Source organism: Ostrinia furnacalis, unplaced genomic scaffold (assembly GCF_004193835.3).
Source record: "Ostrinia furnacalis isolate ACB-3 unplaced genomic scaffold, ASM419383v2 OfSCF0618, whole genome shotgun sequence".
Classification (NCBI taxonomy): Eukaryota; Metazoa; Arthropoda; class Insecta; order Lepidoptera; family Crambidae; genus Ostrinia; species Ostrinia furnacalis.
This window is the reverse complement of record NW_021130857.1, coordinates 94,542-113,609: the sequence shown is the minus strand read 5'-3', so window position 1 is coordinate 113,609 and position 19,068 is coordinate 94,542. Positions and strand designations below refer to the sequence as shown.

The following is a 19,068-nucleotide window of genomic DNA, read 5'->3' as shown; positions in this document are numbered from 1 at the left end:
AAAGTTTAAAGAGTTTTAGTCAAATAAAGTTTAAATAATGTAATAAACTCTAATTATATTTTAGGGCTGTATTCTGAAAAGACGCTCAAGTATGAATTCAATACTCAATAATAAGGCTCAAGTTTCAATATTTAAATTCGACCAATCACAAGCTTGATTCTCTGAAATTATGGCGAAATATTCTGCTTCATGATAATAATAATGTTCACTCTAAACGTTGAGTGTTTTTTCAGAATATTGGCCTAAAACAAAATTTAAGTAAAAATGTTCGTGATTTTAGTTAATCTACCTAAAATAATGAAAATTTGAATAAAAATACTTAAGAGAAATAACTTGAGCAAAGCCCAACCCTTTGTGAATTTTAAGGCGTTTCAAAGCTGAAGAAATAATGAAATAATTAAGAAGAATAAATAACGAGCTTCATTAGGACACTACCACAAATTATGCTGAATTGAAAATTAATTTATTAATGTGAAAATTAGTTTTGCTGAAATTAACAAAGAACATTTTCAGTTCACTAATTAGGTTTGTTAGCAAGCTATTTAAAACTTAGTTTTTAGAAAATTTGAGTTTTAAACTACCTACCTACTTACAATTTAAGAATTGTGTTAAAATAAGTATTAAAAGATTAATTACGGTCTTTTTCACCATCATTCCACAAGCTACTTTATTTTTCAAATGTTACGACATATAACTATGAAATAGGCTAGGTAGGGTAAACCAGAGAGTGATTGCCCACTGGTAGTGATTGCCCGCTTTAAGAATACCTAATATTGTCAGGAGCTGACTTTGAATCACTCTAGTTAGATTTGAATTTACTAAGTAGATGGCTCCGAGATCAATGTACAGTAGATTTAAAATTTACAATAGGAAACACTAAAAAAAACAGTTATGACGGATTTTGTCAAGACGGGTGAAAAATACTCAAACAGGTAAAGACTTTAACAATTTTACTAAGGAATTACTTTCTTAGAGGTTAAATTTTTTTTGCAAGTTATTTAATATTCAACTAATGGTGTACAGTTATGATGAAATTATAAGTGTTTCCTCTATTGTCAATGAAAATAACTGATAAAATTTGATTTCTAACGGTCATTTTAACGGTGGGTAATCACTGCACGTAAATCTGTATATTTTTAGTTATTGCCCACCATCATTTCAGTTATTGCCATTTGTTAATGTATAGTTATTGCCCAGGGCAATTATTATTAGAGTGTTGCCACCATGCAGTAGCAGTGTTTAAGTTGCTCATTGCTAGACTTGTTTTGCAATTTACAGGCATAAATATTGAAATGGCTTTTAATGTTTCATTTTCAGTATGCCAAAGACTCCAAAAGTTCAATATAGCATAGAAAATTTGCAAATAGCGATCGAAGCTGTACAAGATGTATCCAACAATTTATCTACAAGATAAATTGCTGAAAAATATGATATGGCTTGAAAAAATTGATAAAAATTCAAACGCAATAAATACAAAAAATGAAAATCCTACGTTAAATCTACTAGTGAAAATGTTAATCGTACGGAAATCGATACAACTTTGGGGAAGAATAACCAACAGCTAATTGAACATTCTGAGCAACCACTTGAACTGATATCAAAGAAGATAAAAAATAAATACATATAAAATCTACATATAAAATTAAAATTTTTGCGTCGTCTATGTTTTGAAGTAGATGATTCTGTCTCTACCGATTCTGAGTCATCAACATCAGCTTAAGAAATATTTGATAATATAGTTAATAAGGCCAAACGCAATTTATTTTGAAATTTTGAAGACTGTACTACTAGAATTTAAGTTTAATGTTTTGTTTTGTTTATTTAAGCCTATTTTGTCATTTTAAAATTGATTGTTTTGTTTTAAGAAACTGGGCAATTACTGTGCTTTAATGTGGGCAATTAGTGTAAGTAATGGGCAATGACTGTACTTTTTGGAGGATTTTAAATTTAGTTCAATATTTTCTAAGTTACGTAAGTTTTAACTAAAAACTGTTAATATTCTGTTTAACAGTTTATTGAGTTATAAGAAAAAAGTCATAAATGGTCGATAATTATAGTACTTTCTTTAATTTTTCATCTTCATGTGTTTGAAATCTTTAAGTGGGCAATAGCTATACGGTTTACCCTACTACATTTTAAAGTTTTGTGATTGGTGAAACTGACCTTAATAAGTGATAAATAAATTATTTAAGCTAGTGTATTAAATACAAGAATAGTAAATTATAGTATTCTATCTATACTTATAATAAATCTGTAGAGAGGTCAATTCTGTACATCAAATATATTTTCAAAATAACTATCAGGGGGTGATTAGTGATCGATACTGATGCCAAAAATGCAATCAGTAAAATTTTTGTCTGTCTGTCTGTCTGTCTGTCTGTCTGTCTGTCTGTCTGTCTGTCTGTCTGTCTGTATGTTCCTTATAGAAACAAAAACTACTCGACGGATTTTAACGAAACTTGGTACAATTATTCTTCATACTCCTGAGCAGGTTATAGGATACTTAGGAATTCCCACGAGAACGGGAATTAGCGGGAAAATCCTTTTGTGTGAAAAATCTAAACCGCTTAAGTTAGACGCTTGAAATTTGGCATGCGGGTACCTTAGTAAACTTAAAGCTTAGTTACAACAGGATATTGCAAAATTCCCACGGGAACGGGAGTTAGCGGGGAAAAACATTTGTATGAAAAAATCTAAACCGCTTAAGTTAGACACTTGAAATTCGGCATGCAGATATCTTAGTAAACTTAAAGCTTAGTTACAACAGGATATTGCAAAATTCCCACGGGTACGGGAGTTAGCGGGAACAAATATTTGTATGAAAAAATCTAAACCGCTTAAGTTAGACGCTTGAAATTTGGCATGCAGGTATCTTAGTAATTTTAAAGCTTATTTACAACAGGATATTGCAAAATTCCCACGGGAACGGGAGTTAGCGGGAAAAAACATTTATATGAAAAAATCTAAACCGCGTAAGATAGATGAAGGGGGTAAAACGGGATCCACGCGTACGAAGTCGCGGGCGGCCGCTAGTTACCTAATAACAATAAAAAATAGGTACAAATAACAACAGTATTTCTGTACAAAAAACGTAAGCAGTGAACTTCAGTTAGACCAGTGAAACGTGGGGAGAAAGCGGATTCGTGAACACGAATACACGAAAAGTAGTAAAAAAACCACTAAACTTACCTCGGATGGAAATCGACATTGATAAGCTGTACTTGGCGTGCTTTGCCAGTTCATTGCTGGGCGTGTCTCCTTGGCCGCCTCGCCACTTGGCACCAGATAGGCTGATCTGTTCTGCCGTCGGGTGAACGAGCTCTTTACGATTCAATTCGAGTTTCGAATATCAAATGATTTTTTAAAATTTGAATTTGAACATCGAATTTCTAAAATGGATCGAGATAGTCTCTGGTTAATTAAATTAAATCTGAAATGGATTGGATTGAAGGGGTATCAGAAATAAGGGGATCGAATTGGGGCTTTGTTAGCCAAAAGACGTAGTAGCTAAGAGACGTAGTATTTGTCCGATTTCGCAAAAAATATTGGATAGGTACTTATGAAATGAGATTAGGTAAAAATTATGCTGAGGAAACAATTTTGTGTATTTTCAATCTCATTATTTAAGCTTTGAAAAAGAAAATGTATTTACAGACTGGACTTTCTAGAATAAATTTGGAACTTCACAAAGAAAATGTCTAATCCTTCAGACTAAGTAAAGGTCACGTAAAGAGTAGCTGAAAATTTACATTATTAGTTTTTTTTTCTTCGTCACAGGTAGGTATAACTTGAAGGATGAAAAATAATGTATCGTAAAATACTTGATGAAGAAAGATATTTAGAGTTATTACTAATAATTGCCACCGTATTTAGGTATTTGTCTTATGTGAATATTTATTATTATTTTCACATTTTACAGAAAACTAATTTTGAACTTACGTCGCATTTATCAGGGTTAAATCTTGAATAGTAAAGTTGACTATTGCAAGATTTAACCTCATTTACGAAATCGATAAACAAGGACAGTGCGAAATCGGATTATTAAAGGTACCTGGCTGAATATAAAAAAGAACATGGAAAAAACGAAAGCGATAAAAAAATAAAATGACAGTTGGAAATATGACAACAAATAAACAACTGGCTGGATAAAATAAAACTCAAAAACAAAAGACCATCGACCATCACGACCATCGCCCGCCCGACGGCGTCCCAGCTCGAGTGAAGTGTGAAGCGAAGCGCGGTGCGTACCTAACTCACCGTCGTGCATGGGGTCGATGGTGTGTATCATTAGCTGCAGCAGACCGTGGCGGAACTTGGCAGCAGGGGGCGCTTTGCTGGGCCCTGCTGATGGGGTCGCTCCCGTCGCTGTGTTCGTGCCCACCGACGTCTCGCTTGATGTCGTCGCGTTGCCGTGCTGTGGAGAAACGGTATTGGTGAGACAGGCCAGTCAGGACTTAAAGGGTTATATTTCATTAGGACAACGTTATGCAGCAACTGAGATTTGTGTTGCCGTGCTAAGGCTTTTTCAATCTTTCCTATGCGTCTTCAAGACTCGACGCGCGCTAATATTGTTAGGTATCATCATGAACGCAACGGATTCTATGAATTTCCTAACCTGACAGTATCTAAAAAAACCTGTTAGATCTGATTCTGATTCGGAAATACTACAACTTTTGTAAATGTGTCGAGGTCTCAAAATAAAATCACAAATCGTATAACTGATCAATGTTATTAGGTAGTCGTTAAATATAAAAATGATTTCTTGGATTTGACAGGTTCTATAAGTTATTATTGTTTCGTTACGGCTACAATAAGGACTTTACACGTCTACGCGTCTGTTCCATTTAAAAGTCGGTTTTAATGAACCTACCTACTCATAAATAGTTTAAAGCAAATCCAGTTAAAAAAGATTGTGGCTAGAATTTTCATCCAAAAAGTTTCATAATCGATTCACCCACGGAACAAATAACATTCTAATGCAGAACCTAACGATTTTTCTTTTCCAGTCTACTCATTTTCTCAATACGATTTTGCACCTTCTCCAAGCCTTGCCAAGTAAAGTTTCAGTTGATTTTCCGCCGTTAAATAAGTGCAGCTCGAGCTGAGTGCCGGGTTAAGGTCGGGTTAATTTGAAGCTCACTCGAACCCACTCACCACCATTTTAATTAAACTGCCTCTTTGATGGTTACACTGAACTGATAGTAGTAGAAGGGAATAGTAACATCGTTAATATGGTGAGTAAATTACTCGGAGTTACTGTCTTATTTCGTTTTGGATTGTGTCGTTTGTATTGTCGTTACCTAATTAGAGACTTGACATTTAAGGGCCACAATTTTAAGCTTGATGTGCCGTCTGTATATTTGTATAATTTTCTAATATTACTTGTATAGGTAGCCTGTTCAATGTTCAATGACGCGATAAACTTCACTGTTGTATTCACAAAAATGTTTTTAAGTTGTTGAATAATTTAAGTACCACAAGGGTACCTTTTGCCACGCTTTTGCCTTAGATTAATGTACTTATCACAGTCAAGATAGAACAGCCAGCATAAAACAGTATGACTTTTTTACAATGATGACAAACTAAACTAATGCGGGCTTTGCCATTGGCAAAGTATTTTCTAAATGCGTTTTGGTTTATCACTAAAGCCTGCCGAAACAAAAAGCAATTTCCAAAGCCTCGCATCAGAATGTTCCTTTCTTCATGACTGACTAATTATTGTGTAAGACTATTATACAAAGAACAACCAACCAACAAAGAATGGGCTGACTCTATTTCCTAGTTGTACTATAGGAGAAAACAATCTTCAAAATAGGCTTGCATCTTGATTTACCAGAAAAGCCAGCCGAAATAAAAACATTGCAGAGACTAACATCACAATGTTTCTTACTTCAAAACCCTTAATGTGTACTATGATCAAATGCCAACAAAGAACGTGTTGACAAATGGCATAGTTTCCTGGCTGTACTCCACAAGCTGTACTTAAGTGGGGACATTTCGTTTTGCCCGCGTCATTCCGCGCATTGCCCAGACGAATCGCGGGCATTACGCGTAATGGCCGGGCAAGTAGGCGTGTTATACGTAGTTTTGCTGATTTGCCTTATTAATTATACATTTCTTTTGTTAAACTGAAGTTGTGTGGAAATGGATTTATTTACCAAGTAGATATGCCGGTTCGTTTTTTTTTTGTATTTAAGTACAAGTCACACCAATTTTGATGAATTTTGGATACTTCAGCAGGCGAAGATGTCGAGACATAGAAGAAGAAGATAATACTAATCTTTATGAATTAATATTCTTGGGAGAGCAACTGAAAATAGATTCTGAAATTGGTTCAATGACTCTTTGGCTTGATTTATATGTATAGTAGGAAAAAATACGCAAGTCTTCACTGAAAGCAGACTGTTTTATAGTAAAAGACAATGCTTGCAGCGCTGCACCAACGAATTTCCAGTATAAGAATTTTCTCATACATTTAAAATCTAAAAATATTTCTAGCGTTCACGATCATGTGAATATTCTTGCAAACACTGGGAGGAATGCTCACTGGAGATTTACTCGCCTTACTACCTATATTCTATCATTTTATTGCTTTGCGCCTGAATTATAGCGGTCGAGGAGCATTTTACCGGCACTAGCGCTTGATAGGGAAGGGAAATAAATATCGATATTTTTGAAACATTTTGTTTTGGAACCTCACTAAAAATTCCGTGTACATACGAGTATTTTTTTAAATTCAGAATACGTCAGGTATTTGACCGCAATCACACCTGATGTTACGTGAAACGTGTCTTACATAATATCTGCCCTGTAAGTGCTTATTCACTGTCGCCTTATACAGGCCCGCTTTATAGGTAGTGTTCGGGTTTAAAGATATTTTGGAGTGTAGAAAATTAAAATCGCTCGATTAAACTGGGTTCGATACCCAGATGAGATATAGGTTTACAAATAAAGTGGTGTGTTTTTCTAAGAATGGGTTCTCGATTTGACTGTCTTAAAAATTCTGTGCTTCGAAAATAAGAAATACTTTGTTGAGTTTAAGTAAGTAACATTTAACTCTGAAAGTTACTTTAAAACTTTTCCAACTAGCACAGACGTTTTTAAAATGATATTAATGTTATCTTTACCAAGTTTCCGAAGTTAATACGTGGCATGTCGCTGATAAAATGTTCCAAGCAAGGGTTTTCCCTATGGCAATAGTTCGCAAAGTTCCTGGTAACGGACCAACTTTAATTTTACTTTAACACTTATACGAGCTACAGAGTAATAGCCTTAACTAGCGAGTTTAAAAACTTTTTGAAAAGTTAACCTATGATGATGATCATGAAAAATATTTTATATTTTCTGTAATTTCATGTCGAATGGAATTAGAGTTAGGAAAATGAAACCATTCTTTTTTTAACTATACAAAGAAAAACTTGGAGAAATGAAAGATGGAATGAAAGTTTGTATTGTAAGGAACTTATTACTCACTAGCTTTCTGCCAGCGGCTTCGCGCGCGTGGACCCCTGAACCCAATTTTTTCCAAAATATAATTTAGCCTATGTTACTCGTGGATAATGTAGCCTTCGAATGGTGAAAGAATTTTTAAAAACGGTCCAGTAGTTTTTGAGCCTATTCATTACAACCAAACAAACAAACAAAGTTTTCCTCTTTATAATATTAGTATAGATTTCTCTTTTAAAATTATTCAGGTTCCTTGACCGAAATAAAAAAATGAAGCTATTCTGAAACTTTAGTATTAAATTAACGACTGTATTTTTTATTACTGTTATTAGGGTTTTTGTCGGAGTTTATAAGTAGAACTATGGGTATGTAGGTTAAAATAATTTTACAAAACTAAAAGGTGCCTGAAATTAAATATTATTTTATACTTCATATTATAATGCATAGTTATGATCGGTAACACCTACACACTGTATTTGAACAATAAAACATATCGAAATTTAATTCACAATGGAATAGCAAAAACTTTTTCCTTTCGCGTCAAAATGCCTTCGCGTGCGGATGCTATTAAGAGGGGTCGATTAAACTATCGATACTTCCGTTCGTTACATCACTACGTGAGATAGGACGCTTACTATTCAGCCAGGGTTCCGAAGGAAACTATAAATTGCACCTTAATGCTCGGATAGTCAGAACCTTAATACAGGGTGACTTTTTACCATAATGGAGAATTTACAGGTGTATCGTGATTGCACGTGCATTTGATTTAATCCCAACTAATATTATAAATGCGAAAGTAACTCTGTCTGTCTGTCTGTCTGTCTGTCTGTCTGTCTGTTACGCTTTCCCGCTTAAACCTCGCAACCGATTTTGATGAAATTGGGCATAGAGATAGTTTGAGTCCCGGGAAAGAACATAGGATAGTTTTTATCCCGGTTTTTGAAACAGGGACGCGCGCGGTAAAGTTTTTCTGTGACAGACAAAATTCCACGCGGGCGAAGCCGCGGGCGGAAAGCTAGTTAATGAATAAGCTTTCCAACCCTTAACCATTTATAAGGAATAAAAAATAAAAATAAAACTTTGTTAGTAGGCTTTGTGTTAAGAATGCTGTTTGTTTCCCAAACAATAAAATAAAAATACAAATTTTCATTAAGGATTTTGACGCGCGCGTGTAGTTTTTCTGATAAACACACTTAGCCGGCAAGTCTTTCAGTCTTGTAGAGGATTTTTCGCTAGAATACCTGAATTACTGTCTATTTCTACTTTTGACTGGACAGTCATCAGTTGATCTACAAGAAAAATATTTCCATACCTCAGAAAACAAATTAGGTTACTATATGTAAAGCCTAACATTATTAAACACCTACATTGGATCATAAAATAAAACACGATATAACCCTGAAAGTACAGTAAACACCCAATAAAACAAATTAACTGCCAATAACCAAATAGTAAAAACACAACACCTCATATCTCCACTGGAAAAACATTTCCATTCTCCTGTTTTTCAGCAATTACCCACATGAAATTAATTTACAAAAAGGCCGTATCGCATTCGTTCCGGACGGCCGGTAATGGAAGGCCGGTATCTGATCGCGCTGATCGTAAAGCGATTCACACCGCACGTATAGTTCAGTGAGAACAGCCCTAGCCAGTCCAATTGTTTTTTAGATTTTCAAGGCCAACGACAAATGAAATATTTTAAAAAATAAAGAATTGACATTTTCATGTTCCGATTCCTATTGTTAAACTTATTTCAATAGATTGATTTTCGCACCTTAAATGTTTAAAATACTATTTCAATATAAGAACAACTTATAAAAACCTGATACATTCGATTTCTTCAGGTTCGTAATCAATAAAGCCATTATAGAGTATGTATTAATTTATTCTAGACAGCGATATCACTTATATTTAATTTTGTAGTAGACACAGATTTTTTTTTCTTAATGTTAGAATGTTTCTTGGCTGTAACATTTGGTCGCCATATTTTTTAATACCAGCTGACCCGTACTGGCTGTTTCACCCCGGCTGTGGTCCTGCATCGGCCGGCCGCTGGGTTATTGCTTTCAGCGATTGATTGCTTTTCAGCCGATTTACTGGGAAATTTTTCAATAAAATTCCATGTACATTTTATTATGAAAATGTAGAGTTGATAAAGTGGAATAATTGGGATATTTTAGAATTTGGAAACGTTTTGCGAATTTTATTTTCAGTAATCTTCTGTGCATTTCAGCAATTTCTGACTGTCTCTATCATATCATACCATACTTTTAACGATGAATACATTTACTTTCGCTGTACTGTGCATTTTTCTGCCTGTTTTTTTAGGAAAACGAGAAAATTCTCTGTCCACTGATATGTTCCCAAAATTTTTAATAAAAAAAAAAATCTGTAAACCGCCATACTTAGTTATTTCAACAATCAAAATAAGAGATTTGAGACCAAGATGGAATTAAGTATGTAGCGTACAGATATACGAGTAATATTGAACTGTACACAAGTTATTGTTTAATATACTGTTAATAAATTAACATTAACATTATTGATTTGATTCACTATAAATAAATATTTAAGGTGCATTGCAGAGTTGCAGAGGTGAACGTTTAGGCTCGCTTACGGCCCGCATGTGTCTCTGGGGGCACAATTAATGCCCCACGTACGCCCCGCGTCACGTGCCAATGTGGATACACCCTAATCCGCTAACCAATTCATCAATCACGGTGTCAGCGAGTCATGAACCTGGACTGACCTCATTTTAAATTGGATGACTCTTGACTTGTGATAAATTGATTTTCCACTTTCGAGAATGGAGAAAGAATTTGTTTTAGCTTTATTTGTATTTTGTCAATTTTTATGCTTATTTGTACTTATTGTTTCATTTTTGGTACCAAATAAATATTTTTATTTCTTTCTTTTATACCTAAGTATAGAATCATCAGACAACCCTTTTAAACAACCACATAGACTTTTAAGCTTTAAGTGACCAATAAAATTGAATTACTTTACACAAATATTAACAACGATTAACGAAAACCGAAAATATTAATCTTAAAATAATAATTCATCCTTAATTTGCGTCCACAATTTATTTCATTGATAAAAACGCGTCGCGGTTATAAATTATGTAACTGCCTTAACCCTCATTTGCGGGGTGAGGTGGCGCCGTCCATTAAAAAATCACCTTCCAAAAATGTAAATTTCGCGTGTTTAAATGTGTTCTTCCAGCACACAACCAGTGGCGTATACTTAGTTTTAAAGGGGCTAAGCGGGGCAGTGCCCCGGGGCCCTAAAGCCTGCTAAAGCTCAGGGGGCTTTCTAATCCTTACCAAAAAATCTCAATCGAACGAAACTTTTGAAAATTTATCCCATTTTAGAGATTAGGTAAATAGAGAGAAATTCGAAAGTTATACTTACGGAATTCCCCTAAATTCTTTCTTACTGTGGGTTGGCTGTGTTGTCAATTTGACGGATAGCGATATGTGCGTTTTAATATTCATCGATGTACGTTTTAAAATATTGAGAAGAGAACGGTAAAAAAATTAATGCATTAGGAGTACGTAAGCTCATATCAATAAACATGCTCCCGAGTACGTTATGGCCTCATACTGAGCAGAGACCAGTTTGGTACAAATAATTCTTTTTTTTGCTCTTTATAAGTTGATCTGTATTGTAATTTATTTTTGATACCAAATAAATGTTTTTCTTTCTTTCTTGATAAAACTTAACCAGTTTAGATAGCAGCAGTGGGGCCCCATTTTTTATTTGCCCCAGGGCCCTTGGTTACCTAGCTACGGCACTGCACACAACACGCCCCTTGGAAAACAAAGCGGGAATCTGAAGTGCGAGGCTCATATAAAATGTATTCGCGGCCGATTTGGGGAAAGGAAAAGTTGCCAGATTTAAAATAACAAACGTATGTAAACAGGTTGTAGGTGACGACGGGCGGGATTGAAGGACCGGGACGAGGTGTGTGGAATGGAAAGGTTAATGTTTAAAGAAGTGTTGAAAAGATAAGGTTAGAAGTAATAGTAACATAAGAGGGAAGGCCGAGTTGTGACATTGTCGACTTTTTGGAACTTATTAACTGCTTGCGAGCTGGCAACAGTGCGCGTTATTAGTTGAAGTCTTGAGCTAACAAATCCGCGTTATTGCGAGTTCGCTGATAGAGTTAATTATTAGGTTTCCAAAAATCGACAATTTCACAACTCTCCTCGGTCTACAAGATGGTAGTTTGTTTCTAAGACGAAAATATTCAATAGAAAAACATTCTATCGGTGCCGGATTGGCGAATTCGAGATCCGAGGAATGCTGGTTCTAACCCGACCGCCTCTGGACTATTATGGTGAGCTCACTCGTAACCTAAGCATATTTATTTAGCTTTTTACGAAGGGGCCCCACTCATTTAAAAAAAACTAACGGAGACGACCATGAGCTTCAATTGCAAACATATTTTTTGAAACTTTACGCTCGGTGGAAGAAGTACTTGTTTTTTTACGTTTCAATAATTAAACCGCTACTTCGTTTTCCGGTCCAATAAAAACTTTAAAGCATCTGCGATATGTTTTGAGTCCACTCTGCAGGGCTGTTTACGCATCGGGTCTATTTGTCACTGTCACTCATACTGGCTTATCGGTTAGTGTGAGAGAAATGTAAACATTGTAGCCCCATTTTTCCCGCTCGCCTACTTACAGTTTACAACTTACGAAAGAACACGAGTGGAGTTTTGTCATCAGATGCCAGTTTGAAGAGGGTCCGACATTTTTTGTTTACAAGTAGGCCATCGTGGTGGAGTGTCGTTACAAGCCAAATACCACTGCCCATCTCTTAACTTTCAAAGCAAGCATTGATTAAGAGTTAATTTTGAATTTAATATTTAACGGCATTCTTGTGCCTGTTATTCACCAAAATTGAATCGTTCAAATATCAATCAACATAAGCATTAATTTAATTGATGCATCAAGTATTTTCAAGAATACTGATTTGGTATTTTTATTGAAAATTTCAATAAGTAAGTACCAAAATTAAATATGTAGGTACTCGTAGTAGATAAGTTAAAGGGATGTTGCCTCCCTCTTCCTTTGTTAATAAAATGCCGTTAATAAATTAATTAAATAAGTAATTTATTTCAAATTTTTTTCACTCTACTTATTCATAGAAAACCTACCTTGTATTTATGGTGCTTCTGAAAAAAATGGTTTCTCAACCACAGAAACCTTTTTTGCACTATTTGGGTAAAGTTTCCCAAAATATTTTTAAACGTTGTATTAAATGTGCTCCCCCAACTCATTTGCCAATAATATCCATTGTCCCTTATGTATAATAGGGCTCTTTGTTTCCCTAATAGACCATTAGGTTCTAGCATAAATTCTAAAGGCGATATTTAACTGGAGATGACGTTCTGACCTTGTTTCTTCTTTGTCCCTTGACAGGGTCGGACTGGGCCGGAAGGGCCCGGGTGGCTGATCGCAATCCCGAGGCCCGAGACAATACTAAAATAAAGTAAAATAATAATTAGGTATTTACTAATAAAAAGCTAGCCAATCAACTTTTTTTTCAAAAGAGGAGAACTTTCAGCTAAGCAGTTAATGACTCGATCGTAAAAGCTTCTGTTTTCGTCATCCTTGATTAGATCCGATTATGTATTTAATACAGTGTGAGTCACGATAAAGTGCACATATGAAATTAGGTGAAACTACACTCGCGAGCAAAACCATGGAATCACTTACATGAAGTTGTTTCCACGCGATCTTCTGTGCTAACGATGTTGTTAGTAACAAAAAAAGTGGCATCATTTTAAAGATTGGACTTTTAACAAGAGTTTTAATTAGTCCGTCAGTTAACTTATCAAAAAATACTCTACACGTATTTTTCACTTTTTCAAACTAATGAAAATTTAAAGAGATAAAGCGCGCCAAAGTTCATAAGAAGAGGCCCGTGACGTCAATGCGTGCATTTATAAAAGTGCCGCACGTTGTGACGTCGTGCGGAACTTCAACGCACCATAACTATGTAATTATTTGTTAGATTGACAAATAAAAATATTTTGATATTAAACATGACGGACTAAAAAAAATATTTTAGGAAACTAGCCTATTCATTTAAATCACACCAGTATTTAAAAAGATATCCCGGCTGATGTGAAGAAGTAAGGAAAAAGACATGTATGAACTGTTTGATACGTCGCGAGTTGCGGCCTATTTACTCCCTGTAAAAGCACGTGTTTTCGGATTTTTGCTTTCAAATGTTAATCCAAACACATCTCCGCTTCTTTTGACACTTTACCTGAGATTCTACACCTTCAGAAGCAGCACAAATCGTTGCACTATTGCAAGAAGGGCTCAGCCAGCGGGCTGTCACACGTCAGCTCCACATAAACCAGTCCTGGGTTTGGAAAGTTTTAAGACGCTTTCGAGAGACTGGTGGCTTTATCCCGAGACCATGTTCTGAACAGCGCCGGTGCACATCGCAGAGGGATGACCGTTTTTTTATGTCAACCTCTCTATGAAATCGTCATCTGACTGGTATCGACGTCCAGCAAGAGCTCAGAAATGTTCGTAGGATAGCTGTTAGCAAGTGGACAGTTCGTCTAAGAATATAAGCAATAGAATTTGACTCCAAAAAGGCCTGCCACAGACTCGAAACTGACGGCAGGTCACCGATAAGCACGCTTTTAATTTGCTCGTACATATCTCGATGGGAAGTCGAGCAACCACCCTCTTCGACTGCTGCACTGCAAACACAGTCTGCATTCATCGGAGAACAAAACTCGCCTCCATTACTCGCCTTCCCATCGAAATAAGTGCGAGCTAATTGAAAGCGGGCTTGTCGGTGACCTGCCGTCAGTTTTGAGCCTGAGGCAGGCCTTTTTGGTGTCAAATTATATTGCTTATATCTTAGACGAACTGTCCACTCTCTAAAAGCTTTCCTACGAACATTTCTGAGCTCTTGCTGGACATCGATACCAGTCAAACGAAGATTTCATAGAGAGGCTGACATGAAAAAACGGTCATCCCTCTGCGATGTGCACCGGCGCTGTTTAGAACTTGGTCTCGGGATAAAGCCAGCAGCCTCCCGAAAGCGTCTTAAAACTTTCGAAACCTAGGACTGGCTTATGTGGAGCTGACGTGCGACAGCCCGCTGGCCGAGCCCTTCTTGCAATAGTGCAACGATTTGTGCTGCTTCGAAAGGTGTAAATTCCCAGGTAAAGTGTCAAAAGAAGCGGAGATGTGTATGGATTACTGTGTGAAAGCAAAAATCCGAAAACACGTACTTTTACAGGGAGTAAATAGGCCGCAACTCGCGACATATCAAACAGTTCATACATGTCTTTTTCCTTACTTCTTCACATCAGCCGGGATATCTTTTAAAATACTGGTGTGATTTAAATGAATTTGGTATTAATTTAAATTTAAAAGTCCAATCTTTAAAATGGTGCCACTTTTTTTGTTACTAACAAATTCGTTAGTACAGATGATCGCGTGGAAACAACTTCATGTAAGTGATTCCATACTTTTGCTCGCGAGTGTAGATCTATTTTTATCAACAAAAAAGAGGTCAAAAATTTTTTGAGTTTTTTTTAAGAAATTTTTTTTTAGATTTTTTTTTCTTCCAATTACTTTTTGTAAAGAAAACGTAATAACTTTATAACTAAGAGGTATGTCCTGTAAAAACAGTATTAATGCTAAATAACAGACGATACTAAAAAAAATACCTACTCAGAAAATGCCAAAAAAATAAAAAATGATATTTTTGGAAAAAATCTGCTTTTAAATCCTTTTTTTTTTTGGTTATTTGATAAATTTCTCCAAAAAATGCCCCTATAACAGGTGGTTTTTATTACTTTGTATTATTCTCTATCGTATTACCTTTGTAAAACCAAAAATCGCTTGTCTCTATCCCTATCACAATATTTGCTATGATCGTTTGAACTAAGCCTCTCCGGGCCCGCCATTCAACGCTTCGTTAACAACTAAACTGAAAATGGCTCTAGATTTGTAATTTTGATAAAGACAATTTAGATTTCAAATAAAAACAAAAGATTTCGAAGTAAAATAAGCATTTTAGTTAAAATTAAAATTGTCCCTACCTGTAGCGGAGAATAATGTTGTGGTAGGCCTTTGTTCAAACTATCATAGAAAATGTTGTGATAGGGATAGAGACAATACATGCGATTTTTGGTTTGACAAAGGTAATACGATAGAGAAAAATACAAAGCAATAAAAACCACCTGTTATAGGGGCATTTTTAAAAAAAATAATCAAATAACCAAAAAACACGAATTTATAAGCAGATTTTTTTCAAAAAGTACCATTTTTTATTATTTGTTGGCATTTTCTGAGTATTTTTTTTGTATCGTCTGTTATTTAGCATTATTCAGTTTTTATTTTATCAGGATATACCTCTTAGTTTAAAAGTTATTACGTTTTCTTTACAATAAGAAATTGGAAGAAAAAAAATTACATAAAAAATTTAAAAATCTCAAATAAATTTAAACCTCTTTTTTGTCGATAAAAATAGGTCTAGTTTCACCTAATTTCATATGTACACTTTATCGTGACTCACACTGTATAATTTGCCCCAGTAGAGAACGAAGTCCCGTTTTAATGCGCTTTAATGCTGAAAATCGTCTCTCACAAGTCACTTGCGTGAATGAAACTTTGAGAATTGAACACTGTAATACATTAAAAAAAAAGCAAAATAAAACTCCCGTGATTTCCCGGCAATTTTCCGAGTATTGCATTTATTAGAGGACGCAATTTTATTTTTGGGACATGTGTGTGTCAATGTGGTCAATAGAAGCTTAACCTCAAGTTTTTGGGGTCCCTTGTCCCCCAACCGCCATCTTGAAAAAAGTGCTGAAAACACTTTTTAAGCGTCTTACAAAAATTCACTGTCATAATTTGTAGCAAATTGTTTTGCCTACAAATAATATTATGTTTACATAACTTTTTGTCCTAAATTAAAAATTAGAAAAGTAAAACATAAGAAAAAAGGATTTTTTATTTTTTGCTTATAACTTCTTTAATCTTTATTTTAAAGCAAATAGTTATATTTACATATTTGTAGGCAAAGCAATTTCCTACAAATTATGACTGTACAATTTTTTTGTACGACGCATAGTTTCCGAGACATGCACGCGGGCAACCGTAGCACAGGGGCCACGCTGCGCGGGCCCCCTGTGCTACGGTTGCCGCATGCCCCGCAACCCAGGCCGTGGGGGGCCCGCGCAGGCTGGGGCCCGGCTGGCAAATGCCACCCCGACTGTATGGCCAGTCCGACGCTGTCCCTTGAAAGCGATGTAAAAGTCAGTGCCAAGTACAATTAATGTTGAAATTGAGCGCCAGAAAGTTTTTGCGTTAGGTATATTTTTATCGTATTCATCGAGGTCAAAGATAAGAAATGACTAACCGAAAAAGTTTTAAAATCTTCTTGTTTACACAAATAGGGGTGACCAAGGAGAGTTGTAACATAGGTGAGTTGTAATAAAATCGATTTCTTTGCACTGACAGCGAACTGACAATTTCATGGTACAGTGGAGTGACAAAAGAGCAACGTATTCGCGAAGTTGCTAACTGGATAAACTGACAGGTTTAGAGAAATTGACTTCGTTACAACTCTCCTCGGTCTCCCCTACTCAAAATATGATTTAATATTTGGGCATATTAGGGACCAGAAAACAAGTTATTTTGAAAATGTCTATCTATAAAACGACGCGATCAAACCATTCTGTCATGGCATGTGCCATTTTATGACCACCTAACATTTACGGGCGACCCGTCAAGATAGACAATGTGGCACTTTGTATTGTGTTAGCCGCTATTTTGTGACAAAAAAGTATAAGTAGTCAGAAACTTTGTCAACTGATCGTTGAACATCAACATGTAGTGTTGTGTAGCGTGGAGTCGCGTGGTGTCGCGTGGCGTCACGTTTGTCGATTACTTTACTTTTATTGTTTTGTCACCAACAAAACTAAGATCAAGACAACTATCTCAAAAGTCTAGAAGAAAGTTTTAATCATATCTTCGCTTTGCATCACTTTCCGTTTTTAACAAAAATATTCTCTAGCACAAGACGCTCAGTGTACGGAGTATCTTGCACATAGAATACCCATGGGACTAAACAGCTGGGAAAAAAAAACACTTATTTATTGACTTATTCTATAAACCAACGATTAGCTCACCCGCCTTCAAGGATCTACTGCTAAGAACGGTTCAGAACTATACCATGCTTTAACCTCCGGTTACTACAAGCCTATTTTGATATGATCAGTAAACATAAACAAACAAATATTCAGGCCACAGACAATGACTTGAGAAAAGAATCATTTATCCAGTTTCAAAAACGCTAATTCATAATGTAAAGATTTAAAATATTTTTATTTTAGATCTTTACAGTCTTATATACTTCATATAAGATTGTAAATGTATGTACTTCATTGTAGTATTGTCACTGTTTTCAAATTAATTCTGGATACAGTGGCCATAAAATTCATGTTACATTTTATAAGACTTTACTGATTGAAGTGGTAAAGTTGTTCAGTGTTAACACTTTAATCTCGTCATGCTGTCACTTTCTTTAATTTTCTCAATATTTGGTATTCTCCAAATAAATATGTTTCTTCAAGTTTGTGGCAAGGGTTATTCACTGATCATATAGGATGTCGATTTTATCATATTTCACTTAGTAAAATTCCCCATCAATATAACTTTTACTTAATTGTTAAGTCAAAGTTGTGAATTCCCGTGAATTTAAATGTAGTAAAAGTTATTTGTATGATAACTTAGGGGCTGGTCAAGTCATGAGAGCGTCACGTAAAATTATGATAAAATCGATAGAAAAATTTAGTCTTATAGTAACTGGGGCTAAATCTATTTCTGAAGACTTAGATGCAGTTACTTCGAGCAGATTTCAAAATGTCTAACGTATTTCTAGTTCTATGTATGAGTAATGTAGGAATAGGCATGAGTAATGGCATTACTGTTATGTAGGTAAAGTAGGTAATGAAGAGTAGCGTAATGGATTTAAATATAGCATTCTAGATTAGGGATGTTATGGATATGTAGTTTCGGTTATGGATACGGCTACGGATATAGAAATAATTTTATACCGGTTTCGGTTACGGTTACGGATATTTTTTTATTTCGGATATCCGAAAGTTTCGGTTACGGTTACGGCTATTTGTGCTTTAGAATGCAATTTGCAATAGTTGTCCAACACGGTTCATTCATGGCCGCACATTTTAAATTCGAATAAAAAATAATAAAAACAAAAAAATTGATACTAGATGGTATTATAAAGGTAAATCAGGCTGTTGTGTCTTTACATATTAATGCTATACAAAAACAATTTAAACTGCCTAAATCCGAAACTATCCGAAACTTTTAAATTGGTTACGGATATTTTTTTATTTCGGATATCCGAAAGTTTCGGTTACGGTTACGGGTATCCATAACATCCCTGTTCTAGATATGTAAGCTAAGTAGATAATGGGGTATAGATGCGATTGTAATACTTAGATAAGTAAGTAATTATGGTAGAGTTCAAGTGAATAGTAGAGATGTGATATCGAATGAAAATCTTTAATTGTCTTAAAAGTAAGTTTGTCAACACTTAATTACC

General features: G+C 35.2%; 1 protein-coding gene across 1 annotated transcript in view; it reads right to left on the bottom strand.

Annotated features, from left to right (window-relative positions):
• Positions 1-210: 210 nt before the first annotated feature.
• The window catches only part of LOC114366303 (sodium/potassium/calcium exchanger Nckx30C), a 60,901-nt gene continuing 42,043 nt past the window's right edge, over positions 211-19,068 (bottom strand). The window contains exons 3-5 of the mRNA XM_028323136.1: positions 4,249-4,414; positions 3,190-3,321; positions 211-242 (exon numbers count right to left, since the gene is read on the bottom strand). Coding sequence (XP_028178937.1) covers positions 211-242; positions 3,190-3,321; positions 4,249-4,414 — 330 coding nt within the window. The remainder of the gene's footprint in view (positions 243-3,189; positions 3,322-4,248; positions 4,415-19,068) is intronic.